General features: G+C 63.4%; 1 protein-coding gene across 20 annotated transcripts in view; it reads left to right on the forward strand.

Moving 5' to 3' along the window:
* The window catches only part of KIF1A (kinesin family member 1A), a 71662-nt gene extending 56169 nt beyond the window's left edge, over window positions 1-15493 (forward strand). For 14 of the 20 annotated variants that reach the window (XM_088022001.1, XM_088021998.1, XM_088022008.1 and 11 more), the window contains 11 exons: window positions 7173-7287; window positions 8241-8374; window positions 9489-9550; window positions 9899-10044; window positions 10327-10527; window positions 11006-11083; window positions 11864-11988; window positions 12921-13073; window positions 13644-13836; window positions 14724-14842; window positions 15194-15493. In XM_088022001.1, coding sequence (XP_087878127.1) covers window positions 7173-7287; window positions 8241-8374; window positions 9489-9550; window positions 9899-10044; window positions 10327-10527; window positions 11006-11083; window positions 11864-11988; window positions 12921-13073; window positions 13644-13836; window positions 14724-14842; window positions 15194-15236 — 1369 coding nt within the window. In that variant the 3' untranslated portion in view covers window positions 15237-15493. Of the gene's footprint in view, window positions 1-5926; window positions 5951-7172; window positions 7288-8240; window positions 8375-9488; window positions 9551-9898; window positions 10045-10326; window positions 10528-11005; window positions 11084-11863; window positions 11989-12920; window positions 13074-13643; window positions 13837-14696; window positions 14843-15193 lie in introns of all 20 variants that reach the window. The other 6 variants (XM_088022000.1, XM_088021989.1, XM_088021994.1 and 3 more) reach the window with 3 other exon arrangements.
* Window positions 15494-15975: the final 482 nt, after the last annotated feature.

Here is a 15975-nt window from a genome sequence, read left to right on the forward strand (position 1 = left end):
GCTCCATGGCGTTGGTCCTGCAGGACAGCTGTTTTGAAAGATGAAGTGAGCATTCAGAAGGCTTCCAGCAGATGTTTGAGCCTTTAAGCTGCCTGGAGTGGGGCAAGGGTGGGGCCCGCTCCTTCTCTGGAAGGAGCCCCAGGGTGGGGTGGGGGGCATGACATGATTGTCTGAGCCACGACTGTGATGGCCACTGTGAATGGGCCCTGGGCCCCACGGAGCAGCAGCAGGCTGTGGCTCCTGCTGGTGTGACCCCGGAGGCAAGCACACGTGGGCACCTGTGTGCTGGGCTCATGTTTCCAGAGGCTACTGCTCACCCTCCCTGGGGTCCCTGTCAAGGGAACACGGGTGGAGGTGGCTGCTCCCAAACAGGGGGCACAGCCGTACAGGCCCAGAGTAGGGACCTGCCACTCTGGACAGTGGGGCTGGCTTGCTGGAGGAGGCCTGGCAGGGAGCTGGGCTGGCTGGGGCCGTCATCCTGCTCTCGGAAGGCTCTGGGCCGGGAGCCCCTTGCTCGGATGCATCCGCTGGACAGGACCCACGTCAAGGGTTGTTTCCTTGATGAGTGGAAGCCTCCAGGACCCAGTGTGATTGCTTGGGGGTGTGTGGATGTTTTGCTCAAGTTTGCATTTCCACAGCCAGCTCAGTAGGATAGAGGGGTGCTCACTGGTCCTCAGCCCCCCACCCCTCACCCGCAACACGTGTGCCCAGGAAGCTCCTGGGTAAAGTGGGGACAATTCCGTGTGGCCAGGAAGAGGCATCAGGGAAGGAATGGGCACCGATTTTCCTTTTCAGCACCCTAACTTCATGAGGCCCTCACCCCTGCACCTGAGCAGGGAGCCCAGACCCCCAGTTCCAGATGAAGGCCTATTGGCCCCAGTGGGCTTGGCCTGAAAGAGGAGGCCCAGGGCACTGAGGGGAAATGGGGGTCAGAGCCCCAACCCTCCTTCATGGGGCCCAGCCCTGTGGGGCAGGGAGCCACGGTGGGGACGGTCCCGGGAACTAGCGGACGGTGGGGTGTGGCGCAGGGAGGGTCTTGTCCTAGATGTGCGGGGTCGGGGAGGGACCCGGGGCAGCCTGGCCGTGCCCCTGGCTGGCAGTGCCCTTGGCTGGCTATGTGAGTGTGGACAGGTGGCAGAAGCTTCTGGAACCTCGTTTTCCTTCCCCCTCAGAAAGGAGATAATTTAGCGCCTGCTTGAAGCTGCTGTGGCAGAAGTGAGACACATGAAAATCTCTCAGCTGGCGCTTGCACACAGCTGTATGAACGTGGGTCATGTGCTCTCCCTCCCCCCAGCCCTCACCCCTCACCGGTCAGTCCTGACCCTCACCACTAACCACTTACCTCAGGCCCACGCCTCCTCGCTCCTAGCCGCTCACCCTCACCCCTGCGTTCCCTCGTCTCCTGAGCCCTCACCCTCTCATGCCCGCGCCTCCTCGCTCCTAGCCGCTCACCCTCACCCCTGCGTTCCCTCGTCTCCTGAGCCCTCACCCTCTCATGCCCGCGCCTCCTCGCTCCTAGCCGCTCACCCTCACCCCTGCGTTCCCTCGTCTCCTGAGCCCTCACCCTCTCATGCCCGCGCCTCCTCGCTCCTAGCCGCTCACCCTCACCCCTGCGTTCCCTCGTCTCCTGAGCCCTCACCCTCTCAGGCCCGCGCCTCCTCGCTCCTAGCCGCTCACCCTCACCCCTGCGTTCCCTCGTCTCCTGAGCCCTCACCCTCTCAGGCCCGCGCCTCCTCGCTCCTAGCCGCTCACCCTCACCCCTGCGTTCCCTCGTCTCCTGAGCCCTCACCCTCTCATGCCCGCGCCTCCTCGCTCCTAGCCGCTCACCCTCACCCCTGCGTTCCCTCGTCTCCTGAGCCCTCACCCTCTCATGCCCGCGCCTCCTCGCTCCTAGCCGCTCACCCTCACCCCTGCGTTCCCTCGTCTCCTGAGCCTTCACCCTCTCATGCCCGCGCCTCCTCGCTCCTAGCCGCTCACCCTCACCCCTGCGTTCCCTCGTCTCCTGAGCCCTCACCCTCTCATGCCCGCGCCTCCTCGCTCCTAGCCGCTCACCCTCACCCCTGCGTTCCCTCGTCTCCTGAGCGCTCACCCTCTCATGCCCGCGCCTCCTCGCTCCTAGCCGCTCACCCTCACCCCTGCGTTCCCTCGTCTCCTGAGCCCTCACCCTCTCATGCCCGCGCCTCCTCGCTCTTAGCCGCTTACCCTCACCCCTGCGTTCCCTCGTCTCCTGAGCCCTCACCCTCTCATGCCCGCGCCTCCTCGCTCTTAGCCGCTTACCCTCACCCCTGCGTTCCCTCGTCTCCTGAGCGCTCACCCTCTCATGCCCGCACCTCCTCGCTCTTAGCCGCTTACCCTCACCCCTGCGTTCCCTCGTCTCCTGAGCCCTCACCCTCTCAGGCTCACACCTCCTCGCTCCTAGCCGCTCACCCTCACCCCTGCGTTCCCTCGTCTCCTGAGCGCTCACCCTCTCATGCCCGCACCTCCTCGCTCTTAGCCGCTTGCTTACCCTCACCCCTGCGTTCCCTCGTCTCCTGAGCCCTCACCCTCTCATGCCCGCGCCTCCTCGCTCCTAGCCGCTCACCCTCACCCCTGCGTTCCCTCGTCTCCTGAGCCCTCACCCTCTCATGCCCGCGCCTCCTCGCTCCTAGCCGCTCACCCTCACCCCTGCGTTCCCTCGTCTCCTGAGCCCTCACCCTCTCATGCCCGCACCTCCTCGCTCTTAGCCGCTTACCCTCACCCCTGCGTTCCCTCGTCTCCTGAGCGCTCACCCTCTCATGCCCGCACCTCCTCGCTCTTAGCCGCTTACCCTCACCCCTGCGTTCCCTCGTCTCCTGAGCCCTCACCCTCTCATGCCCGCACCTCACCCCATATCCCTGCTCTTTGTCCCGCATCCCTTTACCCCACCCCTTTATCGCTTCACCCCTCACCCCCTCACCCCTTTATCCCTTGTCCCCTCACCCCCTCCTTCCCGCACCTCCTCACCTCCTTAGTCCCTTACTCCTCTTATTGTTTCTCCGTTCCCTTCTGGTCTGAGGGCTCTAGAGCGGCACAGTGGGTGACGCCGCTAAGCCCCGCCCGGGTCTGCAACGGGCACAGTGGAATCCCATTCCCCTGCTCGTAGCTGTGGGATCACGCTGAGCACGGGGTTTAATTTTCAGATTCTCAACACACCCGTTTGCCTCAGGATGCCCACCTTGTGACACTCGTCACAAGCACCGGGTACAAGTCACCACACAGTTGTCTAAAGTGTACTGAAGGCCGTGTGTGGCCGGCGAGTCAGAGTCCGGTGCAGAACAACCAGGCGCCACGCGCCGCAGGGGTGACCCTCTGCCCCTACCTGGCAGCCGGCTGAGACGAGGACCCACCCCACCTGAGCTCCGCAGGGACATGTGCAGGCGCGCAGCCCGTTAGATCAGGCCGGGCCAACACAGGGGCTCCCATGTCACAATCCAAGGGGACGCAAAATGCCCGCCAGTGTTGTGGCTGGGGTGGCCGCTGAAGATTTCTGAGCAAGAATCGACATGGAAAAATCATTTTACAGCCTATGACATTTTCTTTGTCAACAAAACTTTTTAAAGCGTTTTCAGTTTTCCCCACGTGGGTCCTCACTTGTTTGAGGATCAATTTCTATGTCCCAGAGCTAAGTTGGGGGTGGTCCTGTTTCTGGGCTCCTGCTGCCCAAGCCCTGTGGCTGGGGGGAGTCGGCACAGGCCTCCCCACCCGCTCCAGCCAGTCAGAGGCAAGATGCTGGCTGACAGCTCCTGGAGGTGGCTCAGGGGAGAGGTGCCTCCCTCCTGAGCCTGCAGTCCTCTGCAGAGGGAATTGTGCAGGAGGGCGTTTTTCTTCCAGAAGGGGGGGCCTGCAGGAACCCCTAGGGCTCTGCCATGGGGAAAGGCATGCCCTACCAGCTGCAGGGAGTCCCAGAGAAGGGCTAAGGACTGCGAGCTGTGGGTCGGGCCTCCCTGGAAGAGGGACACTCGGGTCCCGGCCTGACAGGGCTCTGGATCTGAAAGGTCCGCAGGATGGTGGGGTGAGCCAAGACTGTGGTGAAGCACCAGTGAGCTCAGGCATTCTGCGCACAAGGTGGTCCCACCCCAGTATTTCTACCTCAGTGGGTCTGGGGTGGGATCTGAGAATCTGCAGTGCTCCCAAGTGGTGCTGCCGCTTTGGGTCCAGGGACCCCACGTCTGGCCTGCTCGTTTCCCCTTAGAGTTGTATCTGAGGGATTGGCTGGGTGTCCAGTGGGGTTAGAGTGAGGGTGCTCCCTTCCTGGGGTGACCTGATGCCCAGAGAAATCCCGAGAGTCCTGTGCCTGCTCACGAGTGGGGGTCCTGGTATGGTACCCCTGGCTCCCCCTCTGGCTCTCTTGGTGACCAGGGGGCAGCGATCAGTGGTCCCGGGCTATGTCCCATGGGCTCGGCACCCTACGTGGCTGTGTAGGTCCTACACAGGCGAGCTGCCACTCCATCACCCCTCCCCACCCCAGGCATACCTGCTGGCATCCAGTGAGACCTCCCTCTGCAGAGGCTTCAGGGGCTCAGGAGTGTTGAAGACCCTTCCAGCCTGGGGTTCCTGGATCTGGCACCCATGCCCGTGCGAAGGCATGCTGCCTGTAGGCCAAGGGCTGTTCTTCAAGAGGCTGCCTGGGGTTAAGGGCTGACCAGTGGTTTGGAAACAGCCTGTGGGCAGCATCATGGCTGTGCCAGGTCAGACCCTGGCCATCTTGGCGCCTGGGGAACGGCACAGTGAAAGGCACCATCCTAGGCTGTGGACATGGGCCCAAGGGGCCCCCACCTACCACCCTACCCCTCCTCACATGTGAGACCCACAAGTTCAAGTTGTCAGAGAGATCTGGGGTCACTGGAGCCTCAGAGCAAAAGCCACATCCTAACTCGACCGAGGGCCGCTTGGCCAAGAGCATCTCCGAGGGGCCTCGGTGAGTGAGCCTCGTGTGGAGGTGGGCTCATTTCTCCTTACGGCCCCAGCCTGTTCTGGCAGAGTCCATCTGGCCTTGGGGTGAGGCCCCTGGGGTTTTGGCCGGCCTCACTGGGCTGGCTCCTTTGGTGTGTCCCAGGCAAGGGTGAGGGGTCCAGACGAGATGGGGACCCAGCCCTTGGTGTCTGAGTAGCAGCCTGCCCTGGGAGGGCCAGTTCGTCCTGGAGGCCACACACAGAGCACGCATTGGTGCAGGAGAGCCCTGCTGGTCCCCAGAGCGCTGGCGGTGGGCCAGAAGACAGTAGCATCCTTTAGCGACATGTGAGGCAGGTGGACAGAGGGGAAGGCAGCGAGCTGAGCCTTTGGGCCAGGCTGGAGGGTTTGGGGCTGGCTGGCCGACCAGGGTAGGAGACCCTCAGGCTAGTCTTCCCCAGTGTGTGGTCAGGGCCTCTTCGAGGCGAGGACTAGTAACAAGAGTTAGTAAGACTAATGCCACCTGCCTGGCCCTCAGCACTAGCTCCTGCAACCCGCAGGACATCTCCATGAGGCAGGGGCAGTGACCACCAGTGGTTTGTCTGGGAAGCAGGGTATAGAGGTGTCTGGTGACAGCCGAGGTCACGCGGCCGTGCAGTGGCATGTGTCCGGGCCGGGCTACGTGGACCTCTGGCTCTGCCCGCAGGCCTAGCCCACAGGGCCCGGGGCGTGTGGGGGCCCCTGGGACGGAGGGCGTCCCTCTAAGGGTCGGTAATGGGTCCATGGGTACCCGCCTGGTCCCGCTGGGCACAGACCCAAAGCTCTGGCTGCAGACGCGGGGGCCAGGGGTCGGAGAAGGCCCCAGCCACCGCCCCACGAGCCGCCTGGGCGGCCGGCGGCCGTGGCACACACTCTGCTCCCTGTCGGTTAGCTTGTACCCGGCCGCGTGACGGTGCTCGTTCTGACATGTCCATCTCTTCTGTGTGTACGTGTGTGTCCTGGCTGCCTCCACCTTTAGCGTGTCGTTCGGAAGTGACACTAGGTACAGCTCACTTTTCTCTTACGCACCCGCTTGGTCGTCCTCTTCTGCTTGTCAGTTTCCTCTCTCCCGTGCTCTCTGCCGGTCTGGTCACCCCGCGGTCCTCACAGCCCTTCCTCTGGATCGTTGTCCTTGGTGACGTGTATGTGACAGCAGCCCTGCCCCGTCCCGCTGCTTCACCCTGGGCCCCCTCAGTGTGCCCTGGAGAGCCGGGAGGCCGCGACGTGGGCTGCGCCCCAGCGTGGCCTCACCCCTCCTGGCGGCCCTCCGCACTCGGGAGGGGCCTGGCTGCACCGGCGCTCGTGCGGCTGTCGGCAGCCTGTGCTGACCTGTGTCTCAGCCGTGTCTTCGAGGGTGCTTGGATGGAAACGGGGCGCAGCGGGGTGCTGAGTGGTGCTGTCCGGGGCTCGTGCAGCGGCCGCACTGTGGACTGAGGCAAATTCCCCACCTCACATAGGATCCTCAAAGGGGCACCCAGCCTAAGCCAGAGTCTGGGAGCTCTGCTGTCGGGCGGTTGACAAGGAAAGCCTGCTCCGCCGCGGAGGCCACTGCAGACTAACATCCGGGCCTCCTAGGGACGGCTTAAGCTGCCCTCAGAGGGGACTTTGGGCCACGGGCTTCTGCTCTGCTCACTTTCTTCCCTGGTTAGAGATGCGGACAGGGGAGGTCTGCTTGGAGCTGAGTGGAGAGGAGCCTGGCTGTGGGGGGCGGGGGGCGGAGGACGGGGGGGTGATGCTCTCTGCCATGGGCTGCCCCGCTTCCACTCCAAGCATCCTCTCCCAAGGGGAGGAGACGGGCCACAGAGGGTTTTGGCAAACCCGGGCAGGTTGGCCCCTCCTTACTCAGACAGGGCAGGAGGGGGCGGTCCCCGTTCTGCCCTCTCCCCTTCTCTCACCACTCGGTCTGCTTCCACCTCCCCTCTCCTCCCTCTCTCCCTTCCCCTTTGTTGCCATGTCCCAGCCCGCTGCGCTGGCCTCCCTCCCTTCTCCGCTCCCTCTCCCATCCCTGCCTCAGCACCAGCGCTGTGGGCTGCCCCACCTGTCCGTGCAGAGGGGAGCCCGCCCCCTAAGCCCAAGTAAGGAGGAGCCTGTTCTCCACACCACCCAGGCAGCTGTCCCCACGGTGGCCCACACGTCTCTGTCCGTGTCTGTCTGTCTGCATGTCCCCAGCCTACGAGCGCGGCCCGCGTGCTGTCATGTTTTACCTTGTCTCTGCTTCCTTTAAGGACCTTCTATCAGTTTGAGGCTGCGTGGGACAGCTCCATGCACAACTCTCTCCTGCTCAACCGGGTCACCCCGTACCGAGAGAAGATCTACATGACTCTCTCAGCTTACATCGAGGTGAGAAACCCCCAAAGCCTCCATTCCCCAAGCCTGAGCTGTTTGCCATGGGGCAGTGAGGGTGCTCGGTGGCCCTGGAGAGCCCCAGATGACCCTACTGTCTTCTCAGAGGACTCGTCAAGTCCTTGTTCAATCCCCGTACTTTCCAGGGCGCTGCTCACAGCGCCCACCTCCCATCCCACTAACTTCAGGGTGCGGTTTTGCCCCCGGGCTGCAGGATGGCTGCATCCAGGCTCCAGATGGGCTGAAAACAGAAGCCTGCTGACCCCACCCCAGGGTCTTGGGCTGTCCCTTCCCTTCGAAGCTCTGGGGGAGGCTGGGAGCACAGGCATTGCTAGCTGGGTGCAATATTGAGGAATTAGGAGGTTCGGGGTCGGCAGCCAGTGGCACAGGGAAGGCAAAGGCACCCACCTCCTCTCCGAGCCTAAAACTCCAGATATGATATGGCGACCCACTTGACTGCCTCTTGGGATGATGGTTTGTTGGGGAGATGCTGCCAGGGCTCTGCCCCAGTAAGGCCCCGGCACACACAGGCTTTGTTGGGGTGCTGTTGAGCTTCGGGAAAACAAAAGAGCCAGCTATGTAAGACACAGCCCATCAGCGCCCTGGGAAGTCAGAGAAGAGAATGCGGGTGCGGAGCCAGGATCTGCTTCCATCCTCACTGACGTTTCTGGGAGGGTGTCGCCTGATCCTATGGCGAGGCAGTTGGGGCCCATGACTGGGATCCTCGGGGTCCCGGGCACAACACCCAGCCCTCTGCAACCCAGGAGGTGGGCCCTGGCTCTCCCCCAGGAGTCAACTGGGGGGAGCCAAGAACTCCCACCTGGGTCTGGGGCCATGCCAGGGGCCCAGGAAGGTCTGAGGCTGCCGATCAGTGGTTAGAAGGGGGTCTAGGGCCCAGGTCCTGTGGGGGTGCTCAGGTGCCTGAGCCCCACCCCTGCCCCCCATGGCAGATGGAGAATTGCACCCAGCCAGCCGTCATCACCAAGGACTTCTGCATGGTCTTTTACTCTCGGGATGCCAAGCTACCTGCTTCACGCTCCATCCGCAACCTGTTTGGCAGTGGGAGCCTGCGGGCCTCGGAGAGGTGAGCCTGCAAGTGGGGGCGGTGGGGGGCTGCACAGGGAATGGCTGGGAGAGGTGAGCCTGCCCGCGGTGGGCGGTGGGGGGTGCTGCTGTCCGGACTCTGCATGGGGAGTGGCGGGGAGTGCCCAGCAGAGGCTCGAGTGACAGGCCTGCTGCAGGCCAGCCCAGATGAGAGGGCAGACTGGCCACTCTCCCAATCAGTCCCCTGCCCTGGCGCCCTCCTGTGGGTGGTCCTGGGGCCCCACTCCGTCCCCGTGGCTGAGAGACCTCCTCCCCAGGGACCTCAGGGATCATGCCAGCAGGACCGGGGGCCTGGGATGGGAAAAGGATGCTCTGGACAGAGCCTCTTGCCTCTTGGAGGCTGGTAGCACCCGAGGGAGTAGAATGTCAGGCCCAGAACCAGCCATCCCCTCCTGCCTTCTGGCCAGTCCCTGCATTCCTGGGGGGCAGGGGAACAAACAAGAATGTCAAGGCAGGGGGCACCTGGTGGCTCAGTCGTTGGGCGTCTGCCTTCGGCTCAGGTCATGATCCCAGGCTCCTGGGATCGAGCCCCGCATCGGGCTCCCTGCTCAGCAGGAAGACTGCTTCTCCCTCTCCCTCTCCCCCTGCTTGTGTTCCCTCTCTTGCTCTGTCTCTCTCTGTCAAATGAATAAAGTCTTTAAAAAAAATGTCAAGGCAGTGAGGAGGGGCTTTGTCCCAGCAGCAGAGACCACCACGGGTGCTAAGCCACCTACGCTCACCTTCAGTGAGGCTCCCCACACTTTCTTGTGGACCCCAGTGTGCAGGACACTCGGGGCACAGACAGGAAGATGGAGTATGGGGTTCAGGACGTAGTGGCCTCAGGCTGGCTATGACCCAGGCATCCAGGGTCACGTGGTGAGCATGGGAGACTGCCTGCTGGCTGGGCCCACCTCCATGACAAGGCTGGCTGCGTGCACTCAGCCACAGGGGGCCCGGAGGGGTCAGAGATGCAGACTGTCCATACAGGGCTGCAGCTCAGGGCACCCCACACCAGGCCACCCGGCATGGGTGTGCAGTGGGACTCGTGCCCAACGTGCATTTGACAGGCCCTTGCTGTGCCTGGTGTCCACACGTCCCCCCTCTGCTTCCTGCAGCAACCGCGTGACGGGCATCTATGAGCTCAGCCTGTGCCACGTGGCCGATGCCGGCAGCCCAGGTAGGCCTCTGCCCTGCTCTCTCTGCTGGGGGGGCACTTTGTCAGGGAGTCAGGGAGCCAGGGTTCCCTGGGGTCACTCAGGTCACCTCAGCTAAGCTGTTATTTTAGGGGGCCCTCCCTTTCGAGACTCACGTGCTCACGTTTGGACTTGCGGCGTTGTCCTGAGAGGCCAGAGGACAGTGAGGGGAGAGGCAGCGCTGGGGGTGGCCTCATCCACCGTGCTGGATGACGTCCTGTGGGCGAAGCGCTCCCCAGGGGGACCAGCCTTCTTCCGTGGAAAAGTCCCACCCTGAGCCCAAGGCCTGGTGCCAGGGCGGGGATGTGGCCAGCCCAGGGTCCCCGTTCTAGGGATGCAGCGGCGGCGAAGGCGAGTGCTGGATACATCTGTGGCCTATGTCCGCGGCGAGGAGAACCTGGCGGGTTGGAGGCCCCGGAGTGACAGCCTCATCCTGGACCACCAGTGGGAGCTGGAGAAGCTGAGTCTGCTGCAGGAGGTGAGCTTGTGCGCAGCGGGCACAGACGGCCCGGGCGGCAGGTGCACGTGGGAAGCAGGATGCTGTGAGGGAGCTGCGGCGGGAGTGGGAATGTCCGTCCACTCAGTGCCAGCACGGATGCTAGGGCCACAGACACAAGGTGGAGGGCACCCCGCTCTGCCTTGGAGGGCGGCCGGGGCGGGCCTCAAGGCCGAGTCCCATCAGCAGCACGGCCCCGGGGGGGAACTGGTGGGTGGGCTCTCCCGGGTCCCAGCAGCCGAGCTTGTCCCGTCTTGTGTGCAGGTGGAGAAGACGAGGCACTACCTCCTGCTGCGAGAGAAGCTGGAGACCAGCCAGCGGACCGGCCCCGAAGCGCCGTCCCCCGCCTCCAGCGAGGACTCCGGTTCCCACGGCTCGTCCAGCCCCTCCTCCCCACTCTCAGCCGAGGGCCGGCCGGCCCCTCCGGAGGCTCCCAGCGAGAGACAGCGGGAGCTAGCCGTCAAGGTAGCTCAGGCAGCACTGCACTGACCCCGGCCCCTCCAGGGCTCTGGTGACCCAGCCTTGTCCTATCAGAGCAGGAGGCGGGGGAATGAGGGAGGCCCCTTGCCTGCCCCTCACTCCACCCACAATCGAATTTGGCAGCCTTTTACAGCTTCCTCCCCCAAGCAGTGATCTGCTTCCTTGAATACCTGTGCTGATGGGGAGCTCACCCCCTCTTTCCAGAGCTGGCTTTTTCTGTGGCTCAACAGGCCACTGGGAAGACCTCTTAGACTCGGCAACGCTGCCCCCCCATCTTTGCCCTGGGCCCAGGGCCTGCTCCTAGAGGCTTCCCCGGCTCACCCATCACCTTAGAGGATGGAGCTGCTGCCTACCTTGGGCTGCTGAGCCCGGGCCCTCAGCCAGTCCTCCACATCCAGGGGCCATGCCTGTGGCCAAGCCAGGTCCTAGGCACTTCCTGACCGGACGTTTGCTCTCGTTGCAGTGCTTACGCCTCCTCACGCACACGTTCAACAGAGAGTATGCCCATAGTCACGTCTGCATCAGCGCCAGTGAGAGCAAGGTGGGCAGCAAGGGCCCCGCGGGGCTGTTGTCACCAGGAAAACTTCGCACCCCTATCCAGGGAGGGAAATCAGGGTTTTCTTAGAACCTACTGGCACAGCCTAAGGGAACATCGCATAGCCAAGGCCAGGAGCTGGGTCTGTGTGTGGGGTCCGTGGAGCGCTGGGGCCTTCAGGGCCAGTCGGGCCCAGGCCCACCCAGTCCCCTCCCTGCTTCCTCCAGCCTGGCCCTCACTCCGCCATCTCTGTCCTGGGCTGCTCATGCCACGTCCCCGGAGCTGTCCTTCCTCTACCGGGGGGACCGTTCCTGTGCCTCCCCCACCCACCCTGGCTCAGGACCTGCCGTGCACAGCCCTCTTGCAGCCTCTGGCCCATCACCGGTCTTCACCCTTGGCCTACGGCCTGCCGCGTGCAGCCTTCCTCCTTTGCACCAGCCTCCCCCTCTGCCTGGAAGGGCCTCTCACCACAGCTCCTGGGCTGCCCATGATATAGTCGGGGCTCAGAGCCTGCACCTTGGCAGAGCCTGGTCCTTGCTCGCTCTTTGGAGCCCAGCAGTCACAAATCCCTCCTGAGGCAAGACAGAGCCCGACGCCCAGGGAAGAGCACGCCAGGGGCGTGTGGGGCTGGGAGACGTTCAAGGAAGGCTGGGAAGAAGGTCTGGCCCTCAGTTGGGATGGGGGTGCCCTAAATGGAGGTAAAATGTGAGCCAAGGTACAGGAGTTAGCCACTGTAGGGGAGTCCACACCCCGTATGACCTACAAAAGGCTCACTGTCCTTCACAGCTCTCTGAGATGTCTGTCACCCTGCTTCGGGACCCGTCCATGTCCCCTCTGGGGGCGGCCACGCTCACCCCCTCCTCCACCTGCCCCTCTCTGGTCGAAGGGCGGTACGGAGCCGCTGAGCTGAGGTGAGTGAGCTCCAGGCTCCTGGAGAAGTTCCCAGTGCCAGGAACCGACTGATTAATGGTGGCTGCACCTCGGGTGCAGAGTGTGGGGGCGGGGCGGGCACAAGAAAGCAGGGATGGCCGCACACATCTAGGGCAGGGCCAGGTGGAAGGGGTCTGCCCCGCACCCTGCCTTGGCTGGCATGGCCCCCATCCAGTCTCCAGTTGTCTTACTCTTCCAAGGACGTTTTCTGCTGAAACGTTGATTTAAAGTGTTGTGGGGACTAAAGCCAGGAATGGGTCAAATAGCACAGAACAGAAAACCCTTTTCAGGGGGAAGTGCTCATACAATACTCAGTAGGATAAAAGGTGACAAAGCAGAGCCCAGACACCCATGGCCCACGGCCGTAGACAAGGACGGCCTGACATCTGCCCAGCCCCCAGCTTTACTGGCACCGCTGAGCCCTTGCATTTTAAATCCCTCAAGATGTCCATGTTTTATATGTAAAACAAAAAAAGCCATCAAGCCCTCTGGGCCTCCCCGGAGACAGGCCTCACTGGCCATAGGTCAGGCCCTTTAGGCCCGACAAGCCCCTGTGCGAGTGGCCCCTGAGGACATGGCAATAGACTCAGCTCCGCTGGGGATCTGGAGAGAGGGGCCACTTTCACAAGGGCGGGGAGCAGAAGGCCCCGCAGGAGAGGGGCCGTGGATCTGGCGCAGCTGGCCCTGCCTCTGGTGCGGGGCCCTCCCTGGCACCCTGGCGCAGCCCTGGAGTCAGGTGGCCCAGGCCCACCAACTCCAGCTGTGGGTGCGGCTGGGCGGACCCTGAGAGGTGCTCGCGGCAGCCCCGAGGGGGGTGACGCCGGTGCTGGGAGGAAGCCCTGGCCGGGATGGCGCCCTGACCCGGCAAGGCATCTCCTTGCAAGAATGCAAAGGCTCGGCTTCGCTTTCCCAGGACCCCTCAGCCCTGCTCCCGGCCGGCCAGTCCAGAGCCCGAACCTGTGCCAGAGACAGATCCGAAGAAGCTTCCCTCCCCGGCTCGGGCAACGGAGGCAGACAAGGAGCCCCAGCGCCTGCTGGTTCCTGACATCCAGGAGATCCGGGTCAGGTGTGTGGGGGACCCTGCCCCAAACAGGGGCACTTCTAAAGCACCATCCAGCCTGCTCTGTCCCCACAGCTCCGTACAAGGGAGATAGGCTGGCCACCCCTGACCGAGGGCAGGGGCAGAGAAAGAGCGGACAGCACAAGGAGGAGGGTGGGCCAGGGCCAGGCCCGGGGCGGGGGATCCAGCAGGCACCTCTGCAGAACCACGGTTTCCACGCATCTGCGTGTTACTAGTCTGGCCATCGTGCAGCCCTAAGAAGGCCACCGGCTACAGGCTATGGTCACGTGACACAGAGTGACAGCTCAGGGGCAGCTTCAGCTTTGTTTCAGTTTCTCCATTATACAGCTGGGGAAACTGAGGCCCAGAAGTGGTGGTTCTGGTCTCTGACCTCCCGGGTTGGGGTTCCGCCAGGTACCTCATAGCACCTCGGCCCTGGGTGTTCTCGGGGGCCCACTTTCTGACCTTCCCGGTGGCCGGTACTGCCAGGGGCCTGGTGGTGGGTGGGGGTCCTGCATGGAGACCCCCCCCCGACTGCCAGGAGCACACGAGCCAGCAACTGTCCCTGCTCTGCAGCCCCATCGTCTCTAAGAAGGGGTACCTGCACTTCCTGGAGCCACACACGGCGGGCTGGGCCAAGCGCTTTGTGGTGGTGCGGCGGCCCTATGCCTACATGTACAACAATGACAAGGACTCCGTGGAGAGGTTTGTGCTCAACCTCTCCACTGCCCAGGTGGAGTACAGCGAGGACCAGCAGGCCATGCTCAAGGTGCGGCCTCGGAAATGGGATGGGGGGTCCTGGGCTGGCCGAGGCCCGCAAGCCACCAGTGGGCCTTGGGGAGGGGGAGTTGGGCCTAGTCCCCTGCGGGCCCTGTTTAGGCTGGCTGCCAGACCGAGGCCCTCGTGTTCAGTCTCGTGCAGCATCCCTCTGCATCTCATGTCGGGGGTCCCTCTCTGCTCACCCTTGGGGCTCCTGGTCCTGGTGACAACCAGCCGTGATGGGCTGTGATCCTATGGGGGCGGGGGGCAGGCATTGACCCACTCCCATTCAGGAGAGGCCAATACCCAGTCCCCTTCTCCTGGGGCCACCCAGCCCCACCAGGCCGGCCATGTAGGCCTGGGAGTCCAGCCTTCCTGTCCCTGGGCTTTGTCCTGCTCCTCTCCGAGCCGCAGTGGCCCTGGACGTGTGTGCCAGGAGCCCTGACTCCTCCTGCCGGAGGCCGCAGTGCTCGCTAGCTGATTTTGATTCCCTGTAGTAGTGGTTTAGGGGTGCAAACTCAGCCTGCCACCCACACCTGCCTCACCAAGTGCTCAGACTTTAGCAGAAGAGGCCAGGCCCAGCTGCTGAGCCAGGGTCACAGGGGAAGGAACCTCCACCCACGGGGGATGGACGCATCCTGGGGGGTGCAGAGCAGTGGCAAGGTAGCCCTGGGGCACGAGAAGAGTCAGGGTGTCCTGACTGCAGAGCCTTCTGCGAGTGAGCCACGCGTGCCTGCGTCAGAATGGGCCGTGCAGGCTGCAGAGAATGGGGTGGCCTTTCCAGCTCTCTCCCTGGGGCCTTCTTTCCCACTCCTGCCCCCTGAGCTGTCCTAGCCAGGCCCCAGGGGAGTGGCCAGGGGAAGCCTCAAGCTTTCTCACGGCCTCCCGCCTTCGCAGACACCCAACACGTTTGCTGTGTGCACGGAGCACCGTGGCATCCTGCTGCAGGCCAACAGCGACAAGGACATGCACGACTGGCTGTACGCTTTCAACCCGCTCCTGGCCGGCACCATACGGTATGGGGCCCCCCGGCACCGCCCGCCCTGCTCCTTTGGCTTGGGAGCACGTTTTGAGGACATTAATGTTCGCTTTGGTGTTGCTGCTGGTAAAGTATAAATCCCCGAGACGTTCAATATGTACAGTGTACCAGGGGCCGGCCTGATGTAGTTGGAAATGCGGCACACAGTCAGGCCCTGGTGGATGGGAGCCCCGCCCCTCCGACACCTGGGACCCCTGGCCGGCGGGCGGGCTGCCCCTGTGAGTCATAGGGACGGGAGTCGCTCTCCAGGTGGTGAGGGAAGCAGAGGGGTGTCCGCTGCATGGAGGCCGGCGTCCCGACCGCAGCTTGTCTCCCGACCCTCCTGCAGGTCCAAGCTCTCCAGAAGGCGGTCTGCCCAGATGCGGGTGTGAGCAGGAGCCCTCCCAACAGCCAGCAGGCCGGCCCCACCCCCAGGCCTCATCACCACCTGTCATGTCACACGTGCCCAGCCTGCCCCACCAGCCAGCCAGCAAGTGCCCTCTTGGGGACACCACCTCTGGCCCAGGGACCTGTGCCACACGACCTGTCCTGCTCCCAGCAGAGGCCGCGTTTGTTCTTTGTTCTTTCCGAGCGTGCCCTGGGTGGGAAGAGCTGGGAGGTGCTGGAGAGACCAGAGGGCACAAGCCACAGGGGCATCGCCGCCGTTCTGATATTTTTTTAAGCATAGACAGACTTATAATTAATATACATTAGTTAGTGACATTGAAACAGTCCACTCAGAAATTAACTATAAGACTGTGTTCTATTTATAAGTATTTATTTCTAATGCCTTCACATACACCTGTAGGATTCCGATGGACCCTGTCCCCCGCTTGCTCCCACTCACATCCCCCAAGGCTCGTATGGAAGGCCACGGTGAAGGGGTGTCTGCATAGGCCGGGCACCTCCTGCTTGGCACCATGGTGGCACGCCGGGCCGGGCCCAAGCAGAGGCTTCTCCCCAGCCGCACGGGGGTTAGGCCCTCATCCCAGGGTGTGTGTGTGTGTGAGTGTCAGGGGACTTGGTGCCTGGAGTCCGAGCCACGGAGGGTGGCGTGGTCTTCCAGCTGGAGGTGTCTCTCCCTGGGGGCGTGGGGAGCTGGGGGAGACCAGGCAGATGGGCACCTGGGCT

This window comes from Eumetopias jubatus, unplaced genomic scaffold (assembly GCF_037043125.1).
Source record: "Eumetopias jubatus isolate StellerSeaLion01/CBP00866 unplaced genomic scaffold, mEumJub1_p1.0 scaffold_3, whole genome shotgun sequence".
Lineage (NCBI taxonomy): Eukaryota > Metazoa > Chordata > Mammalia > Carnivora > Otariidae > Eumetopias > Eumetopias jubatus.